We start from the raw sequence: 24240 nt of genomic DNA, 5'->3' as shown, positions 1-24240 counted from the left end.
ATTAGCACATAGAACTAGATAACTCCTAATTCTATTTGAGCATATCTTGAGTCTCTCTTATCCTTATCTCTCCTTTGTAAGGATATCTTGTACTCTAAGCTTCAAAGCTTATCCAACATCATCATGGATCTAATATTCTGAAAAATAAAATCTGGAAATTAAAAATATTATCAAAGATCAAATATTTTCTTTGGCGAATTTTATCTAAATCTTTACTCACTATTACACGACTCATATCTCGTGGAATGAATCTAGATCCTGTGTCCGAGATGTTTTCAAGCCGATGAAACCATTGAACATATTCTCTTTTCATATCTTTACTATGAATCAATCTGGTACATCTCACAAATTCCCATTCAGGTTTTTTACTCTTCGTCCTTCGATTGTAAAACTTTCTTGGAAGCGGTCTTCGAATTACAAAATCAAAGAGAGATATTCATTAACACAAAATTGTAACCCTTTTGGCTTCTCTGGCATATATGGAAGACACGGAATAATTTTATGTTCAATGACGTTCATGAAAATCCTTTAAACATTGTTCTTCGTGCAAAATTTGACGTCCGTGAATGGTTTCGTGTTGGTGACGTTTCTCTTTCAAACGAGGCTTTGACAACATAAACTATGATTCGAAATTGGAAGAGACCCAATCTCTGTTTATAAAATGCAATTATGATGCGGCTTTCGATCAACATACTCACCAGGCAAAATGTGGCTGGATACTTTGTGACAAGGATGGGATCACGCAAATTTGGAGAGCTTTAAAATTGGGGTATGCGGTAACACCGTTGGGAGCCGAACCAAAGGCTCTACTCGCAGCAATGCAACACACAACTGTTATTTTTCAAGGAGAGAGCGAGTTGCTAAATAAGATAATACATAAAGGACTTTACGATACTTTTATTGATAAAGTCTGCCAAGACATATCTTACTGGTCAAATGTATTCAGTCTTTGTGTACTCGAATAGGGAACTCTAACAATGCATCTCATCTCTTAGCTAAATTCGGTTGTATGTATTCATGTTTTTTTTTCGGGGTGGTTTTCACCACCATCTTGGCTTTATGCCCAATTGTACGATGATTTCGGAAATTGATCAATACAAATTATTTTTTATATTTTTACTAGATAAGATCCCGCACATCGTGCGGGTTTAAAAATTGTTGAAGAAAATAAATTCTAAACTTTAAACAATTTTTTAAAAAATATAAATAAATTTTATTTCCTAAAGTAAATATATAAATAGTTTAAGTTAGAGAATATTTGTATTTACTTTCATACATTTATTTATATTTTTATATTTTTATATTTTAATATATTATAACAATTATTACAATAATCTAAAGCTAAATTATATCCCACTAAAATTTTTGCCAAATACTCATCATTACAAATATTATTATTGTCAAATTTCAAAAACGTTTCATAACTTATTCACAAAATATTTTACATGCAACAAATTCATCAAAGCAACATCTAATAACTAATCATGTACAATTTTATTTTATGTTTTACCATTAAAAATATGTTCTTACACCCAAAATTATTTTATTGTTAAAGTATGCTCTTTATCACCAGCTATAAAATGTCTTCTAAACAAATTAAACAAATTCTATGTTGCTTTACTTTCATTTTGGCATAATTATAGTTCTTATAATTACTAAAATTATTTTGTGACATAATTTCTTTAACCATGAAGTTTTTTTACTCCAAAGATATTGGATGAACAACTGGTGAAAATTATCTACTCGATTACAATGATTTTATGACTAACCCAATAAAAGTTGAGAAACTGAAAAAATGTTAATATAATATAATACAAATAAAAAGAGAAAATTATAATCATGATGGTATATATGTCTTAGATAATTCAGATATACAAAATAGAAACTTTATATATAATCCAAAACATGACATATGTCATAATCACGTTAAGGATCAACGACCTATTTACTCTTTAGAAGTATCCAATTGTACCAAAACAACTTAAAGCTATGACCTCGTCTCAAATATTTTCGAATCATAAATTCTCAAATTATTTTTACCCGAATCAAAGTTCTCATATATTTCTCCATATACCTGGTTTAAACGGTTTACAAACCTAATCCGATAGAAAACCACATGAATCTGGTTTGAAACCAATTTTAAAATGGTATACCGTTCCAACTTCCCAAATTTGAAACCGCTTCTCAATTACTCGATCAAGCAGCTCTTTTTCAGTACCGGAATCATCAACATTATTCAGAAAAGAAAACTCTAAATTTTGACCAGAAACATCAACCACTGACTTATCTTCCAAACTTATAATGCTACTAACTGTAGAATCACTTTGGAACCTCCATCAGTATCTCCATCCTCGATTAAATTAGCGGGCATTAACTACTTCGATTTCATTTCATTGCATCTGATAGCTTCCATTGAAAACCACGCACGAATCAAAGACCCACACAATAGATCGGTAAAACTATATCAGAAAAAAAAATCAAAGATCAAAGTTTTCGATATAAACATGTAATGTTATGTAGATATAATGTAATTTTCTTAATTAGATGTTCTATTATGTTTCAAAAAAAATAATTCTTTTGACATAACTTATGTTATTCTTTTTAAATTTGTTATTCACTATTTATTTATTAATAATAATATACATGCTTAGTGAATTACTTTATTGTTTATACATGTCAAAATCTTATTAAGAAAGCACGTATAATATAAGTAGCGTACAATGGAAAACATATTAAATTTGTTAATTTTTCTTTTTGATTTAGAAATTTTTTTAGATATAAACATGTAAATTTTGTTTAGATTTAATGTTATATTCTTAATTAGCTGTTTGGAAAAATAATTATTTTTTGACACGTGTCAACATCTCATCGGTATACTTGACACGTGTCATGATCATCTTAATGACTAATTTGAAAACCCAAGTTTACATAATAAGGTTTAAAATATAATAAAAAGATTAGACTTCAATTCAAGTTTTTTTCCTAAGACTTCCAATCGGTTCTTCATGATCTCTGTTTTCTTTGCATGTGCCTTCACAAATCTTATTGCAGTACTCAGTGTCCGAAATTGGCTAACCGTAGAGACATAATTTTTTTTTCTTTTTTTTTGTGCAAACAAAGACATAAAATTTAATGTATTAGGTTATATATTATAAAGGTTATAGAGTATAATTATACGACCAAATATGGATGGCACATAGTATATTTATTTTACCATGTAGTGATTGAGAATCTTTGTAACAGTGAAACTTTGTTTTTTTTTTTGTTTTTTGTCTACAGTGAAACTTTGATATGGATGGAACATAATATATTTATCTTAGTTGTTTTTTTTAATATAATAAGATTACAATTATCTTATGCTTTGTTTTACAATACTTGGAAACTGTAATTTCTGATCGTTAAAATTGAAATGTGTCATGATCTGGTAAATTTTTAATTTTGATCTCTGATCGTTTAAACTAACACGTGTCATGATCTGGTGAGTTACTAACTTTGAGAACCAAGGTTTATATAATAAGATACATTAAAAACAATTCCAATGGGAAGTTACATTCAATGAAACCCATTACAATACATACAATTTAATTTTCAAATCAATTATATTTGTTTGATAAGAATAATTATTAGTGTTTAAAACCCTTTATTACGATAAGTATCACGTGATACTCCTCCAAATTGGCTCTTTTAATTTGAGATAATCTATTAACGCTGTTGACTGAAAAAAACCTAACATAATATTATTTCTTGGTTAGATTAGTTTCATGATAAATACGAAATTCGGAAAAACTTAGAAGATTCAGTTTTATGTTTCAATTAGGTTAAGTATATATTATGTTAATTTACCTTTTTTATTATTATGATATGCGATTATTTGTTTTTACCATCTTAATTAGGTGTTGCCCTCAAATATATAAACAATGGATTATTTGTTTTTTTTTCCTTTTCCACAGAGATGATAACACGTTCTTGTTCAAAGATGTGTAGGGATCTAAGAAACTTGAAACACACGAAAACGTTCATCGAGTTCTTGAGGTAGGATCTCAGCGGCTCTAACATCAGTGTTTGATCAAATTTGTGTGCGTGTTGATAATAGTAACGAACGATGTTAAGAGTGATGCACAACCTCAAGTCGTTTCGATCCACCGTTCCACTACAAAGTTTCGAGGTATATTCATATATAATTCATGATTTGCCTAAATCATAAAATTTAAATTCGGAATTTAGGTATATAAATTGTTACAAATCAGGAACTCCAACAATTTATATTCAATAGGTACTAGTCCTAATATAGATATACAATGCAATTTCCAGGACATCTTTGTTTTTAATAATATAACGTATTTATTGAATTTTCTAATCTCTATGACTATCTCAAAATCCTCTCTCGGATCTATTGGTTAGGTTATAACAGAGTTAAGGTCGTTTTTGGGTAAAAGAATGTCTTCTACAACTGTCCGGAGCATGAGAGAACGTTCTCCTTCTTCCTATTCACTGAAGATCCAAAACTTCTCCCAACTTGAGAAATCAAATCTTTTCTCTGATGGCAAATATCAATCCCGTATCTTCTCCTCTGGTGGCTACGACTGGTACGTATGCATGGCAATGCATAGTCACTATAGTGCATCTCCTTAAACCAATTTTTTTTTCTTGCGCTCTTCAAAATTTGAAGAAGATGCATTATCTTAACTTACACAAACGCAGGAAACTGATATTGTATCCAAAAGGGAACGATAAGGACAACGGAAGTGACTTTATTTCAATGTATTTGAAATTAGATAGCACTAGCTTGTCCTCCAAACCATCAAGTGAGGTGTTTGTAGATTTTCGGTTTTTTGTCTTTAACAAAAAAGCAAACAAGTACTTTACCATTCATGGTACGTATATGTACATACATATCTCTTATCTTACTATACATATGTATCTTCTTTTATTCTATTTCTAATCATTAAAAATATGTGTACAGATGTAGAATCAAAGCCGTTCAATAGTTTAAGATCTATGTGGGGATTGCCACAAGTGCTTCCGCTTAATATATTCAAAGACCCTGATAATGGATATGTCATTCAAGATCAATGCGAGTTTGGTGTTGATGTCATTGTTGCTCCACCCCCTACTAACTGGGAAATCATCTCTTTTAACGACAAACTCCCTCATCCCAAATTCTCTTGGAGAGTTAAGAATTTCTCTGAGCTGAAAGAGCATTGTTATTGGTCGCGCAGTTTTACAATTGAGGGAAGACAATGGTAAGTACATGCATATGGTATATGAATATGATTACTTTTTTTTTCCTCTTTTTTTATTGAGAAACTTCTCTTGTCTTAGAGTGATTGTTTACATGTGCATGACATATCTAGGATTCTAAAGTTGTATCCTGTAGAAGATGAATCTTATAATATACATAAGACTTTACACACATATATATACTCGTACATAGAATACCCTAGAATACGACTATTAACAGAATGTTCTATTAATGACATGATACGAGAATATTGAGCTATTGAATGGTGTATCATAGTGTATCTCTAACACGCCCCCTCAAGATGGAGGAGCTGGGGACACTCCAATCTTGTTGCGTAGATGAAGAAAATGTGTTCTTGGTAGCGGTTTGGTCAGCGCATCAGCTAACTGATCTTTAGTGTGCACATGAGAAACAAGAAGAAGACCTTGTTGTATCTGTCCTCTTACAAAGGGATAGTCCAGAGCAATGTGTTTCATTCTGGAGTGGAAAATTGGGTTCGCACATAGGAAGGTTGCTCCAACGTTATCGCAGTATATGACCGGTACTACTCGAAGAGGTATCCCAAGCTCCGTTAGTAGATTGCAAATCCAGCGAAGCTCAGCAGAGGTGTTGGCTACTGCACGGTATTCAGCTTCCGTGGAGGAGCGAGCCACACTCTTCTGCTTCTTTGCAGTCCAATAAACCGGATGTGCGCCCATGTAAACAATATATGCATTGGTGGAGAGAAAGTCATGAGTATCACCTGCCCAATCAGCATCAGAAAATGCTTGGAGAGTGAGATTATTCTTGGCCGAGAAAAAGATCCCATGAGTAGTTGTGCCGGCGAGATAACGTAATATTCGTTTGGCAGCCTGCCAATGGTCCTGTGTTGGGCGATGCATGAACTGAGACAAGCGGTTCACCGCAAAGCTGATATCAGGTCGAGTGAAACTGAGATATTGTAAGCTACCAACGAGTTGTCAATACTCCTTGCCATCAGGAAGAGCAGTTCCGGATTGTAGAGTGAGTTTGGGAGAGGACGCCATGGGCGTAGCAACAGGCTTCGCGTTCATCATATTGTGGCGATGTAGGAGGTCAAGAATGTACTTGCGTTGTGAGAGATGGAGACCTTTATCTGTGCGAAAAGCTTCGATCCCCAAGAAGTAGTTGAGATCTTCTGGATCCTTGACAGAGAAGCGATCAGCAAGGAGTGTAAGGATGCGACGAATGCTGGACTGATCATTGCCTGTAACAAGTATATCATCAACATAGACGAGGAGATAAATAAAAGTGGTTCCACGATGCAAGATAAACAGAGAGGTATCGGCAAGAGAGTTGGTGAACCCGACACTGAGAAGAAACGTTTTGAGTTCAGTGTACCAGGCACGGGGAGCTTGTTTCAAGCCATAGATGGCTTTGTGAAGACGACAAACATACGACGGGTGATCAGAATCAACAAACCCCAGAGGTTGCTCCATGTACACCTCTTCCTGTAATGTTCCCTGAAGAAACGCATTGTTAACATCAAACTGAAGAATTGGCCAAGAGCGACTTACCGCGACATCAAGAACCAGGCGGAGAGTTGTTGCTTTGATCACTGGACTAAAAGTCTCGGTGTAGTCACGACCAAATTCCTGGTTGTAGCCTTTGGCTACAAGTCTCGCTTTGCATCGGCAAAGAGTTCCATTGGGTAAAAATTTGTTTTTGTAAACCCACTTACAGCCAACAATATTATGATTGGGTGGTCGTGGAACAAGGTCCATTGTGCGATTGCGTGCAAAGGCATCGATCTCGCCTGACATCACATCACGCCAGACCTTCTCCTTCATAGCTTGGTTCACAGTTAATGGTTTGGTCGGGATGTTGGTAGATAAGGCAGCGGAGAGGTTTAGTTTTTGTTTAGGTTTTACAATATTATTCTTTCGGCGGGTTTGCATAGGGTGAACATTTTCAGGCGGAGGAGGAACATTTGGAGGTTGATCGGAGGTTGCGGAAGAGGAAGATTCGGAGGTAGAGGAGGATAGTTGTGGTGAAGGCGTTTGGACAGATGGGCTTGATGTTTGAGAAGATTGTGGGCTTTGGTCATTATGGGCCAGAGAAGGAGATGGGTTTAGTATAGGAGAAATTGGGTTTGTGGTAGTTGGGCTAATGGATCGAGTAGGAGAGAGAGAGGAAGAATCGGGCGTCGGATCTGCAATGTTACGAGTCGGATAAGAATCACTTACTGGTGTTGATGAACTTGTCTCCGACGACGCAGTCTGGTGAGAATCTGATCGCGGGTGTTCAGGCGAGGACGAGGTGAGTGGTGACGACAACAGAGGCGGTTTGGAGGGAAGAATTGTAACAGACGGATAGAGGGAATATAGGGTGATGAAGTAGAGTCGGATGGCTTAGGACGAAGAGTGGAAAAGGGAAATGTTGATTCATCAAACTTGACATGGCGGGAGACGTAGACACGGCCTGTGCTCGGTTGTAGACAGAGGTATGCACTTTGGGTGAGGGACTAGCCCAAGAAGACACACGGCGTCGATCGTTGCTCAAGCTTGTGAGTCGCATAAGGTCGCAACCGGGGAAAGCAAAGGCAGCCAAAGACTCGAAGTTTAGAGTAGTTAGGTTGAGAGCCGAAGAGCTTCAGGAAGGGCGACTCCATGGCAATGACTGGTGTTGGTAAGCGGTTGATGAGATAGGCAGCGGTTGCAAAAGCATACGTCCAATATGTGGTTGGTAGACCCACTTTGGTGAGAAGGGACATTCCAGTTTCGACAATGTGACGGTGCTTGCGTTCAGAGGCACCATTATGCTCCGGCGTATGAGGTGGTGAGGTGAGATGAGATATACCGGAGGTGGAGAGGAATGACTTAAGAGCAATGAATTCGCCTCCATTGTCCGAGAACAGCGTTCCAATGCGGGTGCCAAATTTGTTTTCTACAAGGGCTTTGAATGCAACAAATGTGTCACGAACTTGTGATTTTGCTTTGAGAGGATATAGCCAAGTGTACTGAGAGTAATGATCAACGAGAATCAGGTAGTATTTGTAGTTGTCAATAGAGAGAACCGGGGATGTCCAGACATCAGTAAAAATATATTCAAGAGGACAAGTGGAGGTAATAGTTGTTTGTGAAAATGGAAGCTTATGGCTTTTATTAATAGAGCAATCAGAACGAAACAAATCTTGAGAAGAGGAATGCGAATAAGGAAGAGAATATTTTGATAGTAGAGACTTGAGGATTGTAGAATGAGGATGGCCTAAGCGATGATGCCAGTTCACTAGGGTTGGGATAGAGGATGATGAAGCAAAGAAGGCAGATATTGTTGTCGCCGGACACTCATAAACCTCGTCTTTAGGTCGGCCTTGGAGTAACGGGACACCCGAGCTCAGATCCTTCACCTGAAAGGCAGTAGGAGCAAATTCAACAGTCACCTTGTTAACATTGCATAACCGATAAACAGATATAAGGTTTTTGTGGATATTAGGGATACATAAGACATGTTTAAGAGTGAGGTTACGAGAAGATGAGGGTAGAGATAGTGAACCAGTATGAGTTATGGAGAGACCAGAGCCATCACCAATGAGAACAGAGTCATCACCGTGATATGGTCGAGGCGCGGTGAGATTGTGAAGATCACTGGTCATGTGATGAGTGGCTCCACTGTCTAACAGCCACGAGTTTGCTGAGGTCGGACCATTGAGAGAAAGGTTAGCACTCGGTTGCCATGGACGGACAGGAGTTGGGAGCAAACCACCGCTGGAAGAGCTGTGAGATTGGTAGAGTTGGGAACAGCGTTTAGCGCTGTGACCAAAAACACCACACAGTTGACACTTGCCTTGATAGCCACGACTGTCTTGACGCTGAGAGTTGGAGGGATTGTTATTCCTGTTGTTCCATTGTTGTGGAGGACGCTGGTTGTGGCGCTGGTGAGATGAACGAGAGCGAGACGTAGCAACGTTGGCAGAGACGGGAGTAGAAGAAGGCACCATAAGAGCTGCGGTCAGCAATTGAGCTTCTTTGTTGAGAAGCTTTTCGTGAACCTCAGTGAGCTTAGGGGATACTTCACGTCCTTCAACTTGATCAGCAACCGATTTGTATTCATCTGGAAGACCACAAAGAACAGCTTCAATCTGTTCGTCGAGATCGAAAGGCTTACCAAGAAGCGCAAGTTTGTCAAAACGAGTTGCTAAACCCTGCATATACTCATCGATAGTCTTGTATACTCATCGATAGTCTTGTCACCTTTGGAGAATTGTTGAAGTTGAAGATGGAGTTGCTGAATATGCCCCTTGCTTGGTTTGGCGAAGATGTCTGCAACGGTACGCCACATCTCCGCAGCAGATTTGGTGGTGGTGACAAGAGGTTGAACAGAGGGAGAGAGAGTTCCGAGAAGACCGCTGTAGATCAGCTTGTCTTGACGACGCCACTTGGTGTAGTCGGGATTGGGAGAAGTGACACCGGCAGAGGTGACCGTCAAAGGCGGAGGAAGAACAGAGCCATCAATATATCCGGCTAAATCGTAACCATCGAGCAAGGAATGGACTTGGAGACTCCAAGTGATGTAGTTAAGAGAGGTGAGTTTGATAACGTTGCTCATGTTGATGTTGAGATAGGATTGAGTAGAGTCAATGACTTCAGCAGTATTGGCCATGGAAGAGAGCAAAGAGGAAACAGAGAGAAAGTGGAAAACAGAGGAAGAAGAACAGAGAAAGAAAAGAGAGGCAGCGAAAAATTGTAGATTTTTTACTGCTCTGATACCATGTAGAAGATGAATCTTATATTATACAGAAGACTTTACACACATATATATACTCGTACATAGAATACCCTAGAATACAACTATTAACAAAATGTTCTATAAATGACATGATACGAGAATATTGAGCTATTGAATGGTGTATCATAGTGTATCTCTAACATATCCCAATGCCTACTTAACACGGGACCAAGGAAAATGGATCTCCATTTTTCTGAGTCTCGAAGAGAGTGAAAGACTTGACCAAGATGAAAAGATTTTCAAGCAAGCTAATATTCGAGTGCTAGACCCCCGTGGATCCAACCATTTGTCACTTTCAAGTAGGTCTTGTAATAACATTATTTTTAACGTTTTTACTCATAACACAGGATTGAAAAGTAGAGACTGTTTTATAATATACAGAGAGATATTTAATTTGAATTGAGTAATTCTCAAATAACGTTTTTTCTCTTTTCTACAGGTAACAATTGGCACAAAAAATCAGCTCGAGGTTGGGGGTTCTGTCAATTTGTGTCTATGGATGATCTTAGGAAGATTTACTTGGACGTGGAAGGCGCTTTGAATATAGAGGTTGAATTTGATGTTGTTTCCACAACCAAATTCTCACCCCCATGATTTAAGCTCTTCGATCTCTTAGTATTTCAACTTACTTTAGACTACTATGATACATATTGGTTATGTTTCAAAAACTTTGTTAATTAATTATTTTCTGAGTTTTTTTAGTGTTTTTACTGTTTTTGATCATTTTTTTTTTTTTTTAATTTGGAATTTCGTGGATAGTTATGCTCTATTTCCATGAACTCTTTGTGGATCATTTCTATGGAAGATGATTACATTTCTCATAAGAATGTATAGTCTTTCTTTATTTTCTCAAAAACCAAGAGAATCTGCTGAAAGCAAAGACCAGTCCTAAAGATTGATCGCTAGCTTCATCCCAATGCAATTAGTTTTATTGAAAGTATACAACCAAATAGATAGTAGGGGAAAACCAGCTGATTTGAATGCATGCTTAGGAGTTAGGGCCGGGAGTTGTATTTGAATGATGAATCAATTATATTATTATTGTATGTATGTATAGCTGTAATAAGTTGATACCAATTGATTAGTTAAAAAGTATCTCTAGAGAGAGTGAATTGTCAATTTTCTCCTTTAATTCAATTAATAGTTCTGGATATTAAATATGTATTTTTGTTGCAGTTTTTTGCTAGGAGAAACAATGTAATGAATCAAACTCATGCTTAGTTGGATAAAGAAAGAACTTTGAGTGTAGAGATCGTTTGTGAAGTTGTTTCAACAACTAATCACTCGTAATTTTTATGTATCTCAGGTGTTGAGATTGAATAAGAGGACTTTTAGGGTTTTGTTTTTAATTTTGGAATAATGAATCATCGATTAATAGCATGATTTATTGTGTACATGATGCCTTTAATTTGTTAATGTGTTATGTAACATGTTCAGGTCACATCACCTAACAAAAGCCAACCTAGTTAAGACCTATGCTATTCACTTCACCTTGTCGCTTACCTAATTCGTATTCCGATCCTGTACTACAAACGACTGATGGATCCACTCTTAACATGTCATGAAATAATTTTGATAAAATGTCATGAAAATTTGATAAATGATCCACTAAATTTACCTACAGAAGAAACTCGACAAAATCTGTTCGAATCATGCATCCAAAAATTTTAAAGCCTCCCTTGGTTCAAATCATTAGTTGTTAATTTTTTTTTATTTTGTTAACTTAATATATTAAAATCGTGAAAGAGGAGATAGATACATATCATAACAAATATATTTGTAATTGATAACTTCAATAATTCTCTCATTTACGTATTCTTTTTGTCACTTCAGCAAATTCTATTTGATGAGATATGACATATGTGTCAACACCATGACACGTGTATTTCTTTTTCTTTTTTTCTTTCTCAAATTCATGAAAATTAGCCCTAAACACAAATATTAAATACAAATTCTAAAAGTTCCAAAGCTCTCGGGATATATAATTCCTTTTTATTTTCATAAACGAATTTGTAAACCAATAAATATATACAACAACAATAACAGAAAAGTGTTGTATCAATATTGGCAAAGTTCGATTGATGAAGAAGATGAATATTATTGAAGAAGGAGAAAGATATGAGCAAGACGTAGAAGTTCTAGCGACTGTTTTGTTTTGGATAGAACGTGTGCTTCTCTTCTTGCTTCTCGTCTCCTCCGAATTATACACAGATCTGATCGGTCTTGTCCTAATCTTTTCGAGTATTCTCGCATTAATCTTCATCTTGTTAAGCCCTAAACTCTCTTCTACTGGACCCTCTGTACAATTTAAATTGTCTACGTTTACTTGTGTTTAGTTCTAACTCTCTTTCTCCTCTATTTGATTAGGGTATCAGTGGATTCTGGTTGTTCCTGTCGGATCGCTTCATGTTTCTATTGGCGTTAGCAAGCTTTGAGTACATGTTCCTTTGGGATTTCACTGTTTTGATCTTCATCGCAAACCACTCAATTTACATCATCGAGTACCTTGTTAGATATTCTAAACCTCACAACGATGAGACTTCGATATCAACAGGTTTGTACATGAAGAACCCTAGCTAGTGTTTTTCTTTTTTTGATGAAGTATCTAATGATTATTAGTAAGTTCTTTGGACCTTTATCACCATAAGGCAAGCGATCCACTATTCTTGTTCTTATTACTGTCTAATAAAATCAAATCAGATCATAAAGTATAAACCCATCATTCATAACTCCACTAGTTGAAGCAAGATATTCTAAAAGGAGTCTGTTAGTTAGTTCTCTAGTTCGAGTCTCTTGCACTTGTGAGAAAACTAACAAAACCTATCAAAAAAAAAAAAAAAAGAATGAACCTATGTTATTGTTTGCACTCCATATGAAGATAAATGAAGAAGAGATTGATTAATTTGTAGAGCTAAGAGAGGAAGTCAGGAGAATGTCGATGGACTTTGAAGCTAGAAAAATGGAGGCTGAAGATATTGCAGAGAGAGCTGCGGAGGAGCTTTCACGTGCGACGGTGGAGTTGGTGGAGGCGGTCGAGATCCGGCAGTGGGAGGAATATAAAACCGACTAAATTTGCATGCTTCGCTTCCTCTTACTTATATCTCGATCATAACTAACTTTTCACTATTTGTTCTATCAGATGGATTGTCTTTTGTAAATTCTTGCTATTTATCTTATTTGATGAGTATAACAAATAAATATATTTTACTTTGTTAAAGTGTTAACAACAAAAAAGAAGAGAAAAGGAGAGAAAGAGAGGTAAGTTGTTAGTAAGGGCAAAAATGTAAAAGGAAAGTGGACATATAAGCAAAAAGCTTGGGAAAGTATACCATGAGTGGAAAGTGGGTTTTTGTGATAATACTTTAGGAGAAAGTGGGTGTGGGTGTCATTTTCATTTCATATTCTCAAATATTCAAACCCATTTCAAATTAAGCCAAAACATAATATTTAAATGTTTGAGTAACCTCTTTGGGGTTCTCTAGTAATAGAGTGATTTTGCTTAGGTTCTCTTAGAGTTACTTAACTTAATTTATGATTATTTATATAATAAATAAATGTGAGAGTAACTTTGGTGGGTTACTCCACTAATGATGGTCTAAATGCTAATACTGATTTTATTTCATTGTTGGGACCAATGTATTCTTGTTAAATGCCCTCCGGATACATGAACAAAACCACTAACATTCTGTAATTATTGTCTTAATCAAACATTTTATTTTTTTGATCTGTAATTATTGTCTTAATTACTCCACTAACGTTCTCTCCAATATAATAGGTTGATTTCATAGTTAACTAGTATATAGAGCCTAGATGCTTTAAGAAAAAGAAAAAAAAAACAGTTTCCCGCATCTCAATGAGAAACGGTGAAGGTTGTAAAGATATTGAAGTTTGGTGAAATTTGCAATCACAATGATGATGACAGATTTGGGAGTACTATCAGCTTGTAGTTGCTAATTTTTTTTTTTGTTGCTAAAATGTTTAATCAAATCTCAATAACATACCTTTCATAGAACAGTCACTAATTGATTTATTTTTCTTTAGAATTTGCAGAAACAATACAACCTTTGTTCAGTTTGTGTTTAAAATGCACCAAGCCGTGTCTTGTTTTGAGCTCCCCAAAACCGATTAAGCAACCACACAGAGTCTGCTGCTATAGAGTTTCCATCTTGGTTACGATTCCAGCTGAAGTAGGCATGAGTTCTGTTTTTAATCTCTAGCAGCCCGTGCCCGAAGCTAGCTTCTCGAAACGCAGAGTAGCTTGGTTGTGGCTGCATCATGCTACAAATATAGCAAACGGTTTGTATCAAATAGCAGAGAAAGTGTTATACAGAGTTCAAGAATGGATATGGTTCAAGTCTTGTAGATAGAGTTGTATCAATAACAGAATAAGTAACTTTCAAACTAACGCATAACCAACTCTGTTATTGATATAACTCTGTCGTTGATAGAAGTGTTTGCACAAATATGGTAAACTTACTCAGTAACCAAGCCTTCCGAGTTTCCTCCATCACCGATTGTGATGTATACAGGAGCTGACTCATCCGATATTGGCTCACACAGTCCATTGACAATGTTGTAAGCAATGTTAGAAACACGTTCCTGCGTCATTGTTTTGAGATCACTTTGGGGACAAGGGGAGTGTAGATAATAAATATCAATACTATAGGGGACAAGTAAAATGAAATTTACCGATCTTTCATAGGCATGAACATGACCTGCAAATACAACATCAACCTTGTATTTGACAAACCATTGTTCGTACATGACTCTCAATGTTTCACCTTCCATGTAATGATGCACATAGCTACTATAAAAGGGGCAATGTACTAAGACTATAACCCATGGTGTCTCTGTTCTATTCACTCCTTGCAACTCTTTTTCCAGCCATTTGTATTGAGGTGTGTATTTCCCTAATCAATAATATGCAAAATTTAAGCTACAGGACTCTAAATAATTTCTTAAAGCAGTTCGTCTCTCCAAACCTTACCATAAGATGAGTAACAAGACATAACAATAACATAAGCCGACGCCCTTTTGATGGAATACCACAATGGAGAGATGCTTCCTGATGACTTGTATGGCGTTTGATACCGATTCATAAAAGGCTTGAATGGCTCTATTTCACCCTGTAAAAGAAAACACTTCTTGAGTTAAAATGACCACGAAGTCAAGTTCAAAAGCAAAAGATAGAACAAGGAAGGAGTCAAGTATTACAATGTCAGGGACGTAGTCTATTTCGTGGTTGCCTGCAGTCCATATCCAAGGTTGATAAGCAACACTTCTCTCAGCAAACCTTCCCCAAGTATCCCATCTATTGTTGTCGTGGTTAGGGTAGCGATCCGCGTAAGACAAGTCTCCTACAAACAGAACTGCTTGTCCTTTCCCCGGATTCTTCTCATAATGGCTTAACGTACTATTTGAGTCATAAGTTTGTCCCAAATCCCCTGGAAAGTTGTTTGAGGCATAGTCAAAAACATTATCTAAGGTCTTATATATGTGGCACTCCACTTGTGTTAGCCCATAAACATGAACTTGTAAAGACAACAGTTAGGTAATATACCGATTAATCCAAAGGTGTAAGGTACGTCAGGGCCTGATTTAGGCGGAGTAATGAACCAGAACCGTCTGCGCCACTTGCCACTCCCAATTTCGTAGTAGTATTTTGTATCAAACTGCACACAAACCATAATATAATTCTTTTTTTTTTTTAAAGAACAGCAGTAACTAAATAGTAGTAAATACAACATAAACCTATATGATCTAAAATATTTTATCCCAAAATCGAATTATATTTTACAGTCTGGTACTCTGGTTTAAATAGAATTACTTTTTCTATATTCAAAATATGGAATCATATTCTCTATATTCTTTTTTTTTAATTCAAAATATGGAATCATATTTAAATATAAATCCACGTCTGATTCAAATTTTCTATACTCTTTTTTTTTTTTTTTGTGCAAATTCTATTCTCAAGAAACAAAATTTGAATCCGTATTTTTTTGTACATATCTAAACCCGAATTTTTTTCTAAATTCAGGATATTTTTTAAAAATACCTAACCAAAAAAGAAAAACAGAATCAAAATCGAAAACAGCTTTAAAGTTATGAGTACTTACTTCCAAATCATCGATGAGGCAATGGTGGATAAAGCCAGACGTGTAATTAAAGAACCGGTAAGTGTTAACAGTAGCTTCTGCTTCCTTCTTCGTTTTCTCATTCTCACACCAATATCGAACAGTATTTGAACCGGGCTTAATCGGAGTAACCCAAGAAACAATCACTCCATTACCTTCATGGTTCCCTTGCGTTATATGAACTTGTTGAGGAGTATTGGGACCAGGAGGAACTGTAAAGACATCGCTATCTAATGGCATGTCATCTGGTAAATCAGTTCCTCTGACATATTCACTTGTGAATCCTCCATGGCATAACTCAACAAGTGAAAGACTTAGCAAGAAGGTTATGAAAGTAACTCGTTTGCTTGTGAGATCAGATCTTGAACTCATCTTCAGCTAGTTTAGTTTTCTGGATCTTGAGACGAAGAACGTGGCTTAGAGATTTTTTTTTTTTGTTGGGAAATTAAATAGCTTGTCTAGTTGCCTGACATGGATATATTGACTTTTTGAGCTTTCAACCAAGGATCGAATGTGGATATTCCCAAAAATATATAAAAAACGCTATTTCATATTTTAATTGAACCTTTTAGACAATGTTTTCAAAACCGGACCGGACGGGCGGTCGAACCACGTTAACCCGCGAACCGGCAACATGTCCGGGTTGGGTTAATATCAAAACCCAAAAGAAATTGAACCGGTAAAAAACCATATCAACCCGCCAAAAAACCAAAAACCGGTGAACCATTAAACCGGATAAAACCGGATTCTATTTTTTTTTTTTTTGTAAAAATGAGTGCAATTAATTTAATTAATTACCTTTTCTAGTTTTCTTCATAGTAAATTAGCAATAGTAGGGTTTCTTAGAGAATGAAGATTAAATTTTTTACACTCTTATTCTCTTATTGTTTTTAAATTTGAATTTCTAAAATATTTTATTAGTACTGGTTACACTTTGAGTTTGTCACACTTCGAGTTTCTTACTTTTTAAGGTTTTTTAAAAACATTATGGTTATTGAAGTATTTTATTTGGCATATCCAATTATATCATAGTTATAATCATTGAAAAAAAAATAGAAAACCTATTCATACCTATTATTTATAAAAATATCATCAAAATCAATTGAACCCGGTCGACTCCGGTCGAACCATGTTGACTCATGACCCAGAAGCTTTCCCGGTTCAGTTACCGGTCCGGTTTTAAAAACAATGCTTTTAGAACGTTAAGGGCATCTTCAACCATAACACCATTTTAGTGCTGAAATAACACTATATTTGGTGTATTTTTAACACTAAACAAAATTTCATCTCCAACCACAACACCAAATTTTACACTAAAAATACCATTCTATATTATTATATTACTAAAATAAAGATTTTTTGAATTATATAATAATTTTAATTTATTAATTAATATAAAATTACAAAGGATAAAATAAAAATAATAAAAACAAATTACATCATACTAATTTTCAGAATTAGTATATTTCGACCACAGATGTTCTATTAACGCATTTCGAAGTTCAATATGAGCCTCTCGATCTTTAATTTGTCTATGTCGAGCTAAAAATTCTTGAAATCGAGCATCATCATCACTCGTCATCTCAACTTCTGCACTCGGAACTTCAACCCGTTCTTCAATTGTTGCATCAATATCACGTTCATCTTCTATAATCATATTATGCATTATAATACATGTTGTCATTATATCATGTAATACTTTCTTACTCCATAAGCATGATGGTCCGGCCACGATTGCAAACCTTGACTGCAACGTTCCACATCTTTTCTACAAGCTTCTTGTTTCATTGCAAACAAATTCTTTTTAGGACCACGTGGATCGTGAATTGTTTGAACAAGAGTTGACCATTTTGGATATATACCATCAGCTAGATAGTAACCCATATTATAACTTTTTCCATTAATAACATAATTAGCGGGTGGAACAGTACCTTCAGCTAGACTAGAAAAAAGATGAGATGCCTCTAGCACATTAATATCATTATTAGATCATGGTAGACCGAAATATGCATGCCAAATCCAAAGATCATAATCAGCTACAGCCTCTAAAGATCTACTTCGACATGCACATTGTCCTCCTTAAGCTGTTGGGCAGTTTTTCTATTTCCAATGCATACAATCTAAACTACCCAACATACCTGGAAATCCTCGACGTTCACCAATATGAAGTAGCCGTGCTACATCATTAGCGTCAGGTGATCAAAGATAACGACGAGTAGATCTTAACCGTTCAATTTCCTTGACCAATATCTAACCGTTGCATTGATTAGTCACATCATGTCTTATATCAATTATCACTTCATCAGAAAAAGACGAGTAGATCTAAGCCATTGAATTTTTTTGACGAAGATCTAACCATTGCATTGATTAGTCATTTCACGTTTTGTATCAATGATCACATCTTTAAAAAAGCTGAGTTAATCTTAACCATTGAATTTACCAAGATCTTACCGTTCATATTACTTTCATCTCTCTATATATATGTGTACTACTTTTTGAATAACCACACATCTTCAACTCATTTTGTTACAACTAGTATTTCTTTTCCAAAATGACTTCCAGTCGCTCTTTATCATATTCTATTCAAGAAGATATACACTTATGCCATGTCTATCTTGATGTTTCCCAAAATCCAATAATAGGCATAAACCAAAAAGGAGATCAACTTTGGGCAAGACTTGAAGCTGAATATCTTAAATCCGAAGTTTTTCGTCTCCAGCCAAGACCAAAAAGATCTTTACAAACTCGAATGACGTCAATTCTTGCTGCAGTTTCAAAGCTGAGAGGATGCGTTAACCAGATTGAAAACAAGAATCCTAGCGGTGCTTCCGAAGAAGACATTGTAAGTACTCACTTGCTAAATTATTGTACTTACTTATCTTTATTAAATTATTGTATCTACTAACTCATTTTTTTCTTGTCAATATTTGACTAGTTAAACCAAGCGAAGATGTTACTAACTCAATATGAAACATACAAAAGGGGATTCAAATTCGATCATGTCTGGCCTATCCTTAAAGGCATTGAGAAGTTTGCCAATAAGAACACTAAGACGCACGCTTCATTCCAAGAAGAAGGTCGTGATGTTATGTCATCTTCATCGTTTTCAATCAATACCGAGTCCTCGCCTTCCCCTGGTATGAATTCAATTAATCTAAATATGGATAATTCATTCTTCAAGGCCTATGGGTTTGAAAAAGGCAAAGAGGAAACAACATTCTGAAGAACAATTTAAACAAATTTTGGAGCAAAATGATAAACTTATCAAAGCTATTACCAAAAGCTCTTCTGAAAGAAATGAAATTCAAAGGTGAAAGATCGAGGTTGCAAGAATGAAAGAAGAGAATAAAATATTATTTGCTGATTTGAATTCTATAAATGATCCATCCTCTCGTTCTTATATTGAAAATGAAAGAAGAAGCATTTTGGGGAAAAGAGCACAAACAAACCAACATGAAGAAGATGGTGAAGGTTCTCAATATCATGGATCACAGTATCGTGCATCTCATTATCAAGAAGGCCAGTCTCATGGAAAACAAGTTCAGGAGATGGAGATCAAGGTGAAGATCAAAGATCACCAAATGATCAAGATGATTATACCCAATATTACAATTATCTTAAGTGAAGATGTTTTCTGGATTTTATTTTGTAATTTTGTGTTTTCCATGTTTATTTGAATTTTATGTATTTTTAATGGTTAGTTGAATTTTATTATATATATTATCAATCAAATTACTAATTAGTTTTAATATTTTCTACTAATTAATCATTTATATTATGGAACTTAAAAACTACAAAACTGTTTTGGTATATTAGTTTTTATTACAAACTTAACTAGATTCTTATATAACAATACTAAACTTATATTTAATCTACTATAACTAAGTTATTTTAAATTAAAATATCATTGTAAAAAAAAATATTATAGTATTTGGCGTCGCTACAGTAAAACACCAAATATAGTGGTGTACTGTGCAACAAAAAGGAATCACACTATTATAGTGTAAAATATACAGTCTGGTTGGAGACAAAAAAATCATCACTCCCACATTATTATACAGTTTTGCCGTCCCATTGGACTTGGCCTAAGGTCGATTATAAATTGGCGTTTGATTGTTTGAAAAATAGTGTTGGTTTATAAAACTACTTCTACAAGTTCGAAGTGAATTTGTTTATCTGCGGTGTTGATTTGTTGAGACTGTATCTAACGATATAGTTTTGATGGTAATTATTTTAATTAAAAAAAAAATCTTAAATTATCAAAATTTAACTGCTATTTTATATAATCTAATTTTCATTCGATGTTTTTGTAATTGTGAAAAAACATTTAGAGCTTGTAAGAAAAAAGATTTTGATTCACCCGTCACATAATTTCTTTTACACTATCATAATCAAATTCGACATGTCTAATATTTTAATATTGATGATGTCAACATAATAACAACTTGAATTTTTTTTCTGGCAAATGAGTAACATGTATCTAAATAAATTATTTTTAAAAGACTTGTTTTGTGACTCCATCACAAACCTAACTGGTCTAACTAGTAACCAATAAATTATATATTTAGTATAAATTTTACAAATTATATAAATACTTGAACTTATTAAATAAATAAATAAAACTAAAATATATGAGGAAATATATGAGCAAATTATATTATTAAGGAGGAAAATATATGACCATTGATTTGGATTTATTTGTGTACATTTAATTTTTTTGACAAAGTTCAGCAAATTAATATTTTAAATAATTTATATATATTTTGTAGAATTGTTATTACATATATTAGAGGGTAACTAGAAGAAATTTCAAGGGTTTGAAAATATTATCAAGCAAAATAAAATATTTATCACATGTTTTTTTTCGAAAAATGATTGTCAGCTACGCCAAATATAGGCCAACACATCGCCACACATACAAGCAATATAAATGTTTTATTAACTATACGAACTATTGTCGTTACATAAGGACATTCATAAACAAACATCAGTTATGTGTACAATACCATAATTAGCTAATTCTGATGTTTTGTTTGCCAGAATCCGGTGTTGACCAGTATGAACCGGCGTTGACCGGTATTGACCATTTTTTTTTAAACAACAAAAATTTTTAAAAAATAATTATATTACTTTACTAAAAGATTATATAATTCAATTTACTACAAAATAGTATAACAAATGTATTTCCTTTTGTAAATTCAAAACTTTGATTATAACTTTATACCATATCATTTGTATACCATATTATATTTTTTATATACAAAAATAGAATGGATGGATGCAGCAGAAATAAACCTAGCAGCAAGAGATCTGGTGTGACAACCCGTCCCGTGGACCCCACTAGCCTCACTGTTAGCCGCCCAAACGGACCCCAAGCTGGCCTTGCAGGGCATCGATCCTAACCTCTCACTGGGTAAATGGAACTATTCATCCAAATCCACAGTAGGTTATTGGTGCGCCAGGCGTTCTTCGAACCCTGGTCCCCACCCTTTAACAACCTTCCCACAGGACAAGCTGTCACCAATTGAGCGGCAACCTACTATGGATTTGGATGAATAGTTCCATTTGCCCAATGAGAGGTTAGGATCGATGCCCTGCAGGACCAGTTTCGGACCTATGGAGGCAAGCTAGCAGTGGGCTAGTGGGGTCAACGGGACGGGTTGTCACATCTGGAGACGCATGCAAAAGAGTATTCAAGCCAGAAAAAGACGCAGCTCTCTGGCCTCCTCCGTTGGATGCAGAAGGGGCAAGCACATATTCAAACCAAGAGCTCAAGCACAGCTCCTAATTCGAATGCTTTATTGATGCATGCATAAGCTATTATTTTGCTCAAGGATAGTTTTGTGGCATATTTTTGTTTGATGTTAAATTTGTTGAGTGATCGTTTTGAAGATTTACGTTAATTATTTAATGTTCCATTATGTCGTTATGGAGATCTTTACATTAGAGAATATATTAATCATTAAATTTTTAATGTTAAAAATAATCAAAAAGAGGCAAAATAAGTAAAGGAGTTCGACGAATCTTTTAATTTTATTATTAGAATTTGCAAACTGATCAGCAGATTAAATTTAGGAGAAATTGGAAATAAAAGATAAATAATTGAGTTATTGTCCATTAATCTATTCTATACCTATATGTTAACTATTCCTAAATTACCCTTTGCAATTGATTTAACTAGCCAATTTTTTCAAAAAAAAAAAAATAGATATTCTGCTAGGAAATTGATGAAGAAGATATTAGAATCATTATAACGTCAAAAATATGTCATTTTTGTTGCCGTTTTTAATGGATAAAGTTTAGAATACATGTTCCACAAATTTAGATAAAGTCTTCTACACACTTTACATGTTCTAGAAATTTAGAAACTATTTATAATTTATGTTCTATAGATATTAGGATACTAATTTCTACGAAATTAGTTTGCTCTTTATCTATAAAAATTACAATATATTTTCTAACATTTACTTATGTTCTAAAATAGTTAGAAAGCATTTTCTTTAACTTTTTATATATTCTACAAAAAAAATAAAAAAAAATTTCTATGTAACTTAAAATTATATAACAGTTATGAAAGAAGAATATAAAACAAATAGGTTGAAGAATAATATATAAAAAAAAAATATTTAAACTTATTTAAGAGGATAGAACAATTATATAAAAAAATTATTTAAACTTATTTAAGAGGATATGTAATTATTTTTTAAAAATTTTTTACTTATATTTTTTTTTGTCAACATCGGTCAACATTGATTAATACTGGTGAACACCGGATTCCAGAGTGGGCACGATCCAACCACAAGAGTCTTCGCTTGAGTTGGAGCTGAATTTCACGCTGAAGCTAGGCCTCTGCACGGATAGCTGGACTATGGAGTCTGGAGTTTCTCTCTTTCCAAATAGCGTAGATGAAAGAATGTAAAACTAGTTTGCAAATTGAATTAAGTCTCCTGTTTGTGGTGAGAAACTTAATCCAATTTAAGAAACCATTGAATGAGCTTGGAGGAAGAGGGTGAAAGTGTTCGAAGAATCTAGACCAGAGATTGTTGAAGTAAGTACATTCAAAGAACATGTGTTCCGTGATTCATTACCTGACTGACAGAGAAGGCAAGATGGTAGCACTGGTAGGCTCCATCTAATCAATCTATCCCTTGTTGTGAGTCTATCTTGAACAGTAAGCCATGCCATGAATACAATTTTTGGGATGCGCTCTTTAAACCAAATTTGAGTGTGCCAAGTGACAGGATTACTGGAAAGATGTTGATGCCGCCATGTTCTTAGCGAGGAGAATTTATCATGAGTTTGCTCAGCATCAATCTTTCAGTGGAAAGTATCATTATCGGCTTCTTGAAGTGGAGGGTCATGAACAAGCTCGAAGTAGTTGACCAAGAGGATGGCGACTTCTTAGAAAAATCCAACTGCCATTTCTAGTAGCTTCACACACCCTTGCTTGGTAAGAAATACTTGTGACTCTTGGTCCCTGCTCTCTAATGATGTATAGCACCGAACCTAACCCGTCCAATTGTAATGCCAAAACAGTGCTTGTGCTCCCGAAAGAACAATGCAAAACACATAAGGCCTTGCTAGCGGCCTAAGCTTTAGAAGACCCTTCCAAATGCAACTGCCTGAAGATCAGAAGTCAGCCTCCCAGAAAATTTTGTCTCTAATCAAGTAACTTTTAACCCAAGAAACCCTGAAAGGACCGACCTTTTTTTTTTTTGAATAATAAATAATAATTATAATATAATAAATAAACTACAACTAGTGGTCCTATATCCACTAGCCACCTAACCACAATCACAACCAACAGCAGAATAACAATACTAATAAATATCCAATAATAACCAATATTATAACATAATCCATAACCAATAACCAATCATCAGAAAACATGAAACCAACAACCTAACAATGTTTCTAATGACCCAACTCTAGCAACCTAGCAATGCCAGACAACATCAAACCGTGTCCCTAGAACATCCTCCTCTTCATTGCCTTGATTCCACGATCACACTTTGCCTTTACCTGCACCATAAACACATATTGCAATGCATGAGTATTTTATAAACACTCAGTAAGGCAATCCTCCCATCTACTGGGCTATACACACAAGCAATAGAG

At 34.8% G+C, this 24240-nt stretch overlaps 2 protein-coding genes and 1 pseudogene across 2 annotated transcripts; 2 read left to right on the top strand and 1 right to left on the bottom strand.

The window, feature by feature from the left end:
• LOC104789288 lies at window positions 4438–10582 on the top strand. The gene is made up of 6 exons (XM_019245295.1): window positions 4438–4576; window positions 4716–4874; window positions 4964–5243; window positions 5355–5384; window positions 10151–10287; window positions 10428–10582. Exons 1-6 carry the CDS (start codon window positions 4438–4440, stop codon window positions 10580–10582), a joined length of 900 nt encoding a protein of 299 aa, XP_019100840.1.
• LOC104787007 (fe(3+)-Zn(2+) purple acid phosphatase 12) lies at window positions 13976–16588 on the bottom strand. Its single transcript, XM_010512498.1, has 7 exons — window positions 16105–16588; window positions 15549–15660; window positions 15203–15432; window positions 14976–15114; window positions 14678–14898; window positions 14466–14587; window positions 13976–14266 (listed from the first exon to the last, which is right to left on the bottom strand). The coding sequence occupies exons 1-7, from the start codon at window positions 16492–16494 to the stop codon at window positions 14068–14070; spliced, it is 1413 nt and encodes a 470-aa protein (XP_010510800.1). The 5' UTR covers window positions 16495–16588; the 3' UTR covers window positions 13976–14067.
• Window positions 18670–19747, top strand: LOC104789287 (annotated as a pseudogene).

The sequence above is a fragment of the Camelina sativa genome, chromosome 5, assembly GCF_000633955.1.
Source record: "Camelina sativa cultivar DH55 chromosome 5, Cs, whole genome shotgun sequence".
In the NCBI taxonomy this organism is placed as follows: Eukaryota; Viridiplantae; Streptophyta; class Magnoliopsida; order Brassicales; family Brassicaceae; genus Camelina; species Camelina sativa.
This window is presented reverse-complemented; position numbering and strand designations above follow the sequence as displayed.